Raw genomic sequence first — 11,837 nt, forward strand, 5'->3', positions numbered from 1 at the left:
AATGTAAATTTTAAAATATTAAATTAATCTAATTCAATATAACTTTAAAAATCAGTCAAATTGATTCGCATAAAATAAAATCGGACAAGTAAAAATGAACAAAGTAAGTAAATTGTAGAAATAATAGTAAAAGAAGAAAACTAAAAAATGCCCTAAAGAAAATTATTTTGCAAAAAGTTGAAATTTTAGTTGTTCAAGTCAATCAACTTTCACAAAGATAACCACATGAAATAACTGAATTGGTGTAACTCATGATATATCATGAATATATTGTATTTGTTGTATCGAACTATTTAATTACAAACTATCATATAGGAGTGCGAATTTACCAAGTATACATTGAGCTATTGCATATGAATAATTTGTTCCATGCGCACCTGAAAAATAGCGATCGTGAATTCGAAATACCTTTTTGGTGTCCAAACGGGTCGGACGGCTGCCATTTCCAAGTTTTCCTGCAAATTCAACGTTTCGACTGTCTTAGTTGAATCAATGGCGTTTCAACTCAAAACCCGACCCGAACCCATTTATCTTCCTTCATCATCTTCCCTATATATATGTTTTCTTGTTCTTTGAATCGACAGAACTGAACTTTCTGCAGTAAATAATTTTTTTTTATAATCGGAAACAATGGAAACTGTAAAGCTTCACGAAGAAGAAGAAGAAGAAGGTTCAGCAATTGCAGCTCTGGGCTCTTTGTTCAAGCTTACTGAAGTTCATCTTTCGTTAGCACTCTTTGCCCCCTTTTGTAAAAATTTGAATGTCAAAAGTTAGCTTATTAGGGCAAGTGAATTTTCAAACTATTTTTTTTTGTTTTGCAGAGATTATTCGCAAGAAGGGAAGCTTTTGTTGGAATCTGCGGTAAGTTTAGCTGCCCCTTTTGATTGTTTCAACTGGGTATGTGCATAGTGGAGCTAGAAGCCAAAAAAAATGAATCTTTTTTTTTATAACGCGCGTTCTAGTTTAAATTGGCTTCAATAATGAAGGGGATATAGTGTATTCATTGTTCGGACTCTCCAAAAATGTTGCTGCACCCGTGTAGGATCCTCCAAAATGCACTCATTTGGAGGATTCAACATGCACCCGGTGACATATTTGAAGAGTTGGAGCAACATAGAGTAGTTCATAGATACCAACTAGTTTGGAATTGAAGCTTAGTTAATGCAGACACATGCATATCATTATGGAAATACATATGTATATGTGTGTGTATGTATATATACTCTCACTCTCACGGGGCTTTGGTTCGACAGAAAAGGTTGTACAATATGGCATGTGTGGTTATATGCCCAAGTCACAAATTTGGAACATGACCTTTGAACCAAGTTTTCATGTAAGTGGTGTAGGGTAGACAGAAGTATGTCCATTACAACACGGAGTTTCAAAGCTGAAATACTGATTTTTCGGACATCAAAGTTATATATGCACCCATAGACATTCCCACCCTCTAGCTCTTTGACTGTTGAACCAAGTCGTTATTTAGGTGGAGAAGGGTAGAGCGGTATGTCCTTTACTAACTGAGTTCCAAAGCTGAAATGCCGAGTTTTGGGACATCAAGATTAGTGCGCACAACTCACTAGCACACACTCTCTCCCTCTTTAGGTTGTGGCTTGATTTTGTTTATGGATTATGAATCTCTATAACCTTTATTTATTTATTTGTGCAGAACACTGATGTCTACAATAGTAATGCGTCCCCACTAAATGGCAAGTACTCTGTTGTATCATAAGCTAATTTCTGGTTACTTATTACATTTGATATTTGGGTTATTGGGGAGATATTGGAAAATTAGGAGTAAAATATCTTGTACTTTATATAGTTAATAGGCAGTTCTCTTTTAGTCTTGGCAGAATTTGGCTCTTTACCGGAAGATTTGGAGCTTGCCAGACAAATGAATGAAATGGGCCTTCCTGTTTCATTCCACACTAACAAGGAGGTATCCAATTTTCTCGTATAACTTGTTTGATTTTCATATGTTTTTTTTTACAGTTCTAGCTCCAAGTAGTATACCTCTATAAATCATTCCCATAAATAATTGTGCCACGCTTTAAGGTGCTTTGTTTTGGTATAATAGTTGATGCATTCCTAATTTTGCTCATATTCTGTCTCTGCCTCTCTGCATAATTTCTGTTTCATTGTCTTCTGAAAAACTTAGGAAAGTTACAGGTTCTGTTTTCGAGTACTGTCCCAGGTTTTTTAGATAGTGAGACTGATTTTTCGATGGTATTGTTTTTTTAATTGAGAGATGAGTCTCTTTATAGGGTTACAACCTGAAGTAAAAATAGTGCAAGTCAGGCCCTAAATTGATAAATAGAATAGGGGTAGGAAATTCAAACAGTTTTAGTGTTAAAATCAACTTATTAAGGATATTCACTCATGGTATGTTGACTGAAATCCTTATTTCTTTCAAGTTCCTGTAACAGATCTTCATTAAATAATTCGATTTTATGTTTAAACCTTTCAATGAAACTCATTCCTATTACCAAAAAGAATGTTGAAAAAATACCCAAGGTGTAGCGTAGTGGTCAATGAAGTGGATTGATATATGTGAGCTTTCAGGTTCAAATCCTAGCAGGAGGGAAAATAACTCGGTGATTTCTTTTCATTTATTCAAGCCTTGGTAGACAGAGTTACATGGTACTTGTGTTGGTGAGAGATAGCGGGTACACCTGGAATTGGTTGAGATGTGCGCATGTTGGCCTAGACACCATGGTTAATAAAAAATAAAATCTGTTCAATGAAAGCATGGATTCTAGAAATTTGATTTCCTAGACTATGTTGCTGTTTTGCACTCAGGTGAGGGGTATAACTTCTTTCCTGTATCTCTCTTTATCTCTTCCAGCAGAAGAGAAATCGAACAGTTAAGGGAAAAAGAAAGGATGGAAAGAAGAAGAGTCTTTCGTCGTGCGAGATTACCCAGGATGAAGTGCTAACTTCAATACAAGAGCTGAAGGAAGAATGTGAGTCTATTGGTACTCTGCATGGCAACTCAAACAAGGATTCTTCCTGCTTGTCACTTCTTGGACAAAGTGAATTCTCATCCTTCTATACTGGGGATGGTGATTTTCATTGTCTTGATGGTGGAAAGGAAGGTTTGAACAATTTGAACGCTGATAGTGCTCACACATCCCTTGAATGCATTGCTTGCAATCAGCAATCGGGTCTTAGCCTGGATAATACAACGGATAATGTCTCTATATCTGAAAAAGTTCAATTGGAAAAAGATGTTGGAGTAATGGTTGGCTCAAGTTTGGAATGTGGAAACCATGCAGAAAGCTGTCCAATAAATAGCAATGTTGACAGTAGATGGATCAGTGGAGAGACATTAAATGGTCATTGTGAGGGAAATCCCTTAAATGGAGAGCAGATAGAGTATGCCTGTATGGAATGTTCTTTATCTGGAGAGCAAGTGGAGTCCATTGCTATGCAAACGGCTGAACATCACACAGAAGATGGGCTACTCTGCAATGTTGTTGGTGAAGAATTAAATAATTGTAATGCAACTAATAATAATTGTGAAGGAACTACTAATGATTGGAGATTTTATTGGGACAATGATTACCAAAGGAACTACTTTTATAACACTGTGACTACGCAATGTACTTGGGATCCACCTCCAGGAATGGACGACCTAATATTTACTAGTTTTACCACCAAACAACCAGAAACGGCACTTGAGATGGAGTTGGATGAAGCAGATTTAGAAGAATCTAATGATCTGCAAACTTCTGCAAGTCTACCGTCTGAGCTTGACATTGCAGATGGATTTATAGAGGATGATGTATTGTTGGACAGACAGCTCAATGAATCAGAAGGAGCAGGACAATTTGCTGACAATTTGTGTACTCTTAGCTCTACAAAACAGAAAAAGAGAGTCAGAAAAACGAAATCCAAATGGAAGTTGCCAACCGAAGCTCAAGGTTTGTGAACTAGAATGTTCCTTCTCTTGCCTTACATTTATATGCTTTAATTTACCTTGCATATTTTTTTTGAAGGTAACATTTTTTGTATAGCTATTTGCTGCATAAAAACTGCAGTGTCCATAATTACAAGGGAATATAGGGAGATGTACTAAGCTATAACCTACTTACAAAGATCCTAGAACATCAAAAGAAGATTCCAGCTCTTCCATATATTCATGTTTACACCAAAAATTGAAAAGGGCTAGGCACTTCTAATATTACCTGGCATTAACTGTGTCAATTCTCCATCTTTGATGTGTATGAAGATTGGTGTAATCAAAGATGAATTGTTGGTAAGCATGGTCATTAGTTCTGAGCCTGAGTTAATAGTAAACAGTAACCCTGTGTGATTCTGGACTTGGTCGTGCCATACCGTGTTCTGCCTGAGTGCAGCTGAGAACCTTTGAGAAGTAACTATTAGTTTATCACTGGATCCTGCTTTAAGTCTTTCTTTCCAACAGTGTTGTCAACTAGAGTCCTATATTTTGTCAAGTTGAACTTAACAATTGTAAAATTTGATAACTAGCATATACTTCTCCTAAGAATTTCTGTTCCTGAAATTTTCTGCTGATTGTCGCCTAAGTTTAGAATCTCTTTCTTCAATGACTATGCTTGTAGCTAAAGTTGAAATCATTTTGATAAACTGAGTCTGAAACAAGAAAGTCTTTTTCGGGATTGCTGGTTTTATTGAGTAAACTACTTCGACATTGGTTACTTTGGGTCACTTCCATCTCCATTTATATGTCTATTATCATTCTGTAACCCCTTATATGTGTAGGATCTATTAATGGTTCTAGCTGACTAAAGTTTGAAGATCCTATTGTCCTTGGTTAATGAATTTTCATTTCTTTTCTTTTCTTTCCCTGGTCCATAGAGCTGGAATTCTGCAATACTAATGAAGAAATATCTCCCAGTTTGAACAAATATTGGTGTCAAAGGTATCTATTATTTAACAAATATGATGATGGAATAAAGATGGACGGAGAAGGATGGTTCTCAGTTACTCCAGAGGCCATAGCCAAGCATCATGCACTTCGCTGTGGTTCTGGTACTATAGTGGATTTCTTTACTGGAGTCGGTGGGAATTCAATTCAATTTGCTATGAGGTGAGTATGGCCGCGTTTCACTTTCTGCTTTTGGTATGTGCTATATTAGTCCTTAGATTCTTGTGAATGCAAGTATGTCATCTCAATCCCATTGTTAATATGCAAAGCTCAAAAATCCTTGGACCTCATATTGGATCTTGACATCTTGTGCTTCGGGTCCTATAATTATTTTTGGTAGACTTGCGTCCTTTGTTCCCTGTACACTACCTTTGAAGACTGTCTGCACTTGAGGCATACTGCTCTGCTAATTGCTTTACATCTTCGTTGTTGAAATAATGGGATACTATTTGGCTATACTGTAGGAATATTTCTTTTTTATCAGTAATGTTGAATGCTTTTCTTATCCATCCTAGCATGGCTAAGAATGTGGATACTTTTTCTCAGTGACAGCACACTCAAATACCAGCTGTTATTAATTCAATGGATAACTATTTTCAGGAGTAAGCATGTCATTGCAATCGATATTGATCCAAAGAGAATAGACTTAGCTCAATATAATGCTGCCATCTATGGAGTTTGTGACCAGATAGACTTTATTAGAGGCGATTCTTTTGTTTTGGCTCCTAATTTAAAGGTAACAAGTTTCTCTATTCCCAAAAAATTAATAAATTATATATTTATGTTAGAAGTCTTCTGTCATTGTTCTTATGGATGCTTTGGCTGCTTCTTTCAAAGGGAAGGTTGAGAAAATTCTTTGTTTAGTCATTGCAAGCGAGTGGTCTTTCACTTCGTGCTACTATTTTCTTCCTGAGAAATAATTCAGCACTAGAATTCTTTTTCCCGAATCCCTGCTGTCAGATTTAGTTTGTACGTATTTTGTGTGTGATAGTTTATTTCAGTTTTGATGGCACTCTAGTTATTTTCTTTGATCGTGAAAATCTTCGTTCAAGTTTTGCCCTCTCTCCTTCCTTTTCTCCTCTACCTAGTTTCAAGATTTAAAATAGTCTTTGCTTTGCTTCAGGCAGATGTAGTCTTTATGTCACCACCGTGGGGGGGACCAGACTATTTGAAGGAAAGAACATTTGACATGAAAACCATGCTTAGGCCGCATGATGGGTATGCAATTTAGATTTTCCTCAAAACTTCTGCCTCAGTTCTTATATTCCTCAAAACAGTACTTCTGAATTTGTGCTTCTTTGTCTATTACTACAGGAACTTCCTCTTCAGCATTGGCAGGGGAATTGCCTCCAAAGTTGTCATGTTCCTCCCAAGAAATGTTGATATCAATGAGTTGGCAGAATTGTCACTGTCCGCGAATCCACCATGGTTATTAGAGGTATTCATCCAACATTCAAAACTTTGTGATAAAGTTATGAAGAGAATGGACTTCACTTGCTTATTTACTTCGTTTGGTTTATTTGGAATGAGAGTGATTCATCATGTCTTCAGGTGGAGAAGAATTACTTAAATGGCAAGTTGAAGGCCATTACAGCATACTTCTGTAAACCTTCCTGATAAGCTGTGGTTGCATGAATTTGGTAACCTCTTTTGCTACATCTGATTGGTTTTTCATGTATTAATAATCCATGGATCTGGCGCCAAGATACATGCGAATTACTCCAGATACATGTATCTAGTGTGATTCACATGTATCTGAGATACATACGAATCTCGCTCCTCTCTCTCCAATCTCGCTCGCCTATCTCCCTATTTTGTGTATCTAGTAGCAAAAATGGATGTATCTAAGTGTACGATACGTAGGAAACACTTAATTAGTGGTAAGATAAGTAAATTTTATTTTTCTATATCTATATATAAATATATATATAATAGGAGAGGTGATAGCGCTTATGTGTCAGAATAATCAATAATAAATAATTATTTAAATAAATATTGACATATGTCAATAATCTATATATCTATATTAGGAGAGATGATAGCGCCTACGTATCAGTGTCACAATTAATCTCTAATTTTTAACTTTTAAATTATCAATTAATTAAATATAATTAATTTGTTTTTTTAATAAGAAAAAGAAGTTACTATTTTAGAAGATAAGTTAGAGTTTTAAATTAATTAAAAAAAAAAAAACACGTTTCAATTAATTAAATATAATTAATTTGTTTTTTTAATAAGAAAAAGAAGTTACTATTTTAGAAGATAAGTTGGAGTTTTAAATTAATAAAAATTGTTTGTTTTTAAAAAAAAAAACACGTTTAAAAAATAGTAGTTACATTCTCAAATTTTGAGTTTTTTAAAAAATAATTAAAAATTGTTTGACAAAAAGTATTTATTTAATGATGATAATAATAATATGTTTCCACAACCTCCTTATTTATAGCAAAACAAATGTATAATAATAATAATAATAATAATATTAATCTATATCTATATATTCTATGGAGAGGTGATAGCGCCTATGTGTCAGCACAAAAAAAACAGTCTTTTTAAATAATTAAAAATTATTTTATATTTTACGGACTTTCTACAATCATTTAAATTTTTAGCGTTTTAAAAAAAAATTCAAATTGTGACAGTTTTTAAGTCATAGATGATTATCTATTTAATTTAATTTTAAATACATTTCAAATATCTTCTATATCATTATGTACAGATTATTAAAAAAAGTTAGCAATGAAAAAAAAAACATATCGTGTTGTATTATTAAAAAAAATCAAAAAATAAGAATTCAATCTCTATTTCAAAAAAAATAAAAATTCTATATTTAAAAAAATATTTTCAATTATAATTTTATATACTTATTTATTAGTATCTTAATTAAAATGATAAATACCTGTCGTATCTGCCTTCTTAAAGTGAAAATCATTTATTATTATCAAATTTAAAATTTTACAGCATTTTACTGTTAAATAATTCTTTTAGATTTAAATTAGTTATTTCTATTTTTATTAAATTCTACTTTTAAAATTGAAAACTATAAAATAAAATAAAAAATAGAGTCACATTAAAATCACTTATTATTATCAAATTTAAAATTTTACATCATTTTACTGTTAAATAATTCTTTTAGATTTAAATTAGTTATTTCCATTTTTATTAAATTCTACTTTTAAAATTGAAAACTATAAAAAATTAAAAATAGAGTCACATTAATTTAGAATAAATTTTTTTCGTTTAACAAAAGAAAAGAAAAACAAAAATGTGTTCTCTTTTTTGTTTATGTCTTAATGAATAAGATAATAATTTTAATTTTCTTAAATCGTGTTTTATTTTGATCTAGCTTTTAATTTTTTTTGTATTTTTCTAGTTAGTTAATATTTTATTATTATATTTTTAAAGAAAAAAAAAGTAAAACATAAAGAAAGAAAAAGACAAAAGCTAAATAGAATTTTTTTTTAAAAAAAAACAATGAGACACCAAAATAACTGCTTGCGCCACGTGCACACGTTCGATATTGAATTCTTACGGTTACAACTTCCATTAATATGAAATATCGAATTTAAAATTAATTTTTTAATTAAAAAAATTGTCAGGTTATGTGTTTAAAACATCACAGAGTGTTTAACATTCACATAATTATCTTTTTAAGAGGTGTTTTTAATGTAAGTGCCTGTTTAGATTGGCTTATTTTAGCTGCTTTTAAACCAAAATAGTTTTTAAGCAGTTTTAAAGTGTTTGGGTAAAGTTAAAAAGTGCTTATAAGCACTTATTTTAAAGCCAAAATAACAAAAATAAGCCATAAGCTAGAAATTCTACTTTATGGCTTTTGGCTTATAAGTCATAAGCCAAAAGTCAATCCAAACAGGCCCTAAGACTTATATTCACGTTCATATCATTCCATGAATTTTTTTAAAAATTATTTTTAGTCATGAGTTTGTTCAACTACAACTCAAGCATTGATCAATCGTCTTCAATAAATTTGTTCAACTACAACTCAAGCATTGGTCAATCGTCTTTAATTTGATGACATTTTGTTTGTATTTTCTACAATATTAATTTGACATGAATATTTATCTTTGACATGATTATATTATTTTTTATTTTATTTAACATTGTGAAATTTAAATCATTTGATTCACGAAGTTTGATTAGAAAGCTAGAAATGAAGGAATCATTTCGTTTATCTTAAATTACAACAATAACATGAATTATGTGCAATTAGATTTTAAGTACGTTGATGAAGCCATAACATTAATGAAATTCAAAAATTAGAAAGAAAATAAATATGCACGTTATTTCATTATTTGTAATGTTTTAACGGTTGGATTTATTTTTGATAATTGAATAATTTTATCATCAAAGATGTCATTCATTTTCTTAATTTTTTCTTCCTTTTTGATATACTTCAAAAACAACTACAGGGAACATTTATATGTAAGTATTTTCTTTGCTTATTTTAAAGTTTTACCTCCATTATAGTTCTTTATTTTCTAATGAAATCTAAGTGAGAGAGTCGAAATAAATAGTTTTCGAAATTTATACGTGTCCATGAATAAAGTTAAAGTTAAAGTTAAAAAATTAATTAATTTCTTAGAAGGTAATGCATTCACTTCATTACCATGAAAGCTAATGAATTATTTTTTTATATTCTTTTACTTATGTTTCTCTACTATGGATTAGAAGAAAATACATATGTTGATGATCATATAATTAAGTATGTATTTATAGTTGAGATAAGAATTTCTAATTTAAACCCATAAAATTTTAATCTTGAATTTATCGCTAATAAAAAGTAACTAATATAACATAAATTTATTGGGTGATTGATTGATGACTATATGAAATTTCTGAGCAATATTATTTTAACAATAGGATTTGCGTAATTAGAGGACCAAGACCTTATGCAATTGTTGCATGTAAGGTTTAGTCAAATCATAATCCTCCTTTATTATTAACCAATTTGTAGAGACACTCCTCTCATATTATGTATTTTTTATAGAAACTACAGTTGTTATTTACCTCATTTATTTAAGTAGTTTTTCATCAGGTAATTATATATAAGTGCTAAATCACTTTATATAATTATATTATATATAATCACTAATTACTTTTTTTTTTTGCCTTTTCAATCAAACGTGATGTTTTTTTTTAATTATTATATATAATCACTAAATTACTTTTTTTTTTGTCTTTTCAAATCAAACGTGATGTTTTTTATTTAATTATCAAGGAAGCAATTGTGATACACTTCAAAATTAATAATATCAAATATTGTTATTCTACAAAAAATTTAGGGATAAGGGTTTGAAAAATACCCCAACTTTGGTCAAATTTGTTGTTGCGATACTAAACTTAATAGTCTAGGGAGGTAATAGGTCCTCATGAAAGTTTAGTATCGCAACAGCAAATTCGACCAAAGTTGGGGTATTTTTCAGACCCTTATCCCAAAATTTTAATTGGTCATTTCACAATTATTCTTTATACTAATTGCATGTAATAGGATTAAGTAATATATTATTAGCTTATTTTAAAAATAATATAAAAGCTTTTTTTATAATGTAACGAGAATTAATTTTAAAGCAGATCTAAAAAATTAGGGTGTGTCACGTTTTAACACTAATTGTTCACAATTTCTTAAAGAGCAACTTTCACATATAACAAACATAAAAATCAATAGTTTCACTTTATTTGATGACTTTTTTTTGTAAATTTAATGTTAATTTAATCTTCTATTTGAATTTATTAACATCTACCGAATGAATTGAAAGACTAATTTTCTTAAATATTTGTTTTTAAATTAATTTTTTTTTTTGAGTAATGATTCCACAAACTAAGGCTATTTATAACTGTTCCTGAAAAAATTGAAAATAATAACTGTAGTTAAAAAAGGATATATTCAATGAAAGTTCTAAATATTATGTTTAATATCTATCTATTAAATAGGAGAGGCAAAAATGGTCACGTAGCATCACAGTTTTTTTTTTAATCATTGAAGTAATAAAATCAATTTAAAATCTTAAAAATAAAATTAAAAATTGCAAACATAAAAAAAAAAGTTCAAAAATTGATTTCGAAGTTAACTGCTTTCATTTTTAGTGATAAAGTGATTATAACTATCTTATTAATTTCAAATGTTTTTCTTATAAAAGAAATGAAAATAACGAAAAATAATTTAGGCCACGATTGATTTTAGCCAAGTGTCAGAAAATGTTTGATTTTTCAAAAATAGAATATTAATATGTTTAAAAAGAAATATCCATTCATATTTTTTTCTAATAAGATTAGGTAAATGAAAGCTCAATGAAGAAGATGGCGGCACTATCCAGATGCCCTAAATGGTGTTTAATTTGTGTCGTAGATACGTTATTTTTATTTTCTGTATTTATTTGAGGTATATTTTTTCTTAGAAAAAATTATATTCAGATATTATAACCGAGATCACTTAACTATTAATTTTTATTGTAAAAATAAATTACAATTTTATATAACATTTTTCAGTTTCTTCTGTTTATTATATTTAAGTTTTTTTTTCAATTATTTGTAGTGCATAAATAAAATGTCGCTTAGTCAAAATTCTTTACAAAAAAATTACTTAAACATAAACTTAAATAATTGCTTCACTCGGTATATTTAAATAATTTCTTGCATTTATTAATTATATATTAAAGCCATTAAATAATATTTGTGAAGTTTGTAGATTTGAATTATACGTAAAATGTTTGATTTACTTTTATTTTTAAACATTTTATTATGTGAAAATTATAATTAGATTGTTTTGTAAAAAAAGAAGAAGAAGCTGCTTTATTAATAGTTCAGCATAAATATATTATAAGCTAAAAATGTAACAAATTATACCAATTAAAATAATATTATAGCAAATAAAGTTATGTACTAAAACATTAAGTTAATGTGATCATATATATATATA

General features: G+C 30.0%; 1 protein-coding gene across 3 annotated transcripts; it reads left to right on the forward strand.

Moving 5' to 3' along the window:
* Nucleotides 1-306: 306 nt before the first annotated feature.
* LOC102606264 (uncharacterized) lies at nt 307-6,819 on the forward strand. 3 transcript variants are annotated; one of them, XM_006342565.2, is made up of 10 exons: nt 307-725; nt 822-861; nt 1,667-1,706; nt 1,842-1,936; nt 2,843-3,920; nt 4,837-5,068; nt 5,507-5,642; nt 6,030-6,124; nt 6,221-6,344; nt 6,458-6,819. In XM_006342565.2, exons 1-10 carry the CDS (start codon nt 631-633, stop codon nt 6,521-6,523), a joined length of 2,001 nt encoding a protein of 666 aa, XP_006342627.1. In that variant the 5' UTR covers nt 307-630; the 3' UTR covers nt 6,524-6,819. The 3 variants fall into 3 exon arrangements, with proteins under 3 accessions (XP_006342627.1, XP_006342628.1, XP_006342629.1); XM_006342566.2 differs by having other exon boundaries at nt 2,846-3,920; XM_006342567.2 differs by having other exon boundaries at nt 1,851-1,936.
* Nucleotides 6,820-11,837: the final 5,018 nt, after the last annotated feature.

The sequence above is a fragment of the Solanum tuberosum genome, unplaced genomic scaffold (assembly GCF_000226075.1).
Source record: "Solanum tuberosum cultivar DM 1-3 516 R44 unplaced genomic scaffold, SolTub_3.0 scf00034, whole genome shotgun sequence".
In the NCBI taxonomy this organism is placed as follows: Eukaryota; Viridiplantae; Streptophyta; class Magnoliopsida; order Solanales; family Solanaceae; genus Solanum; species Solanum tuberosum.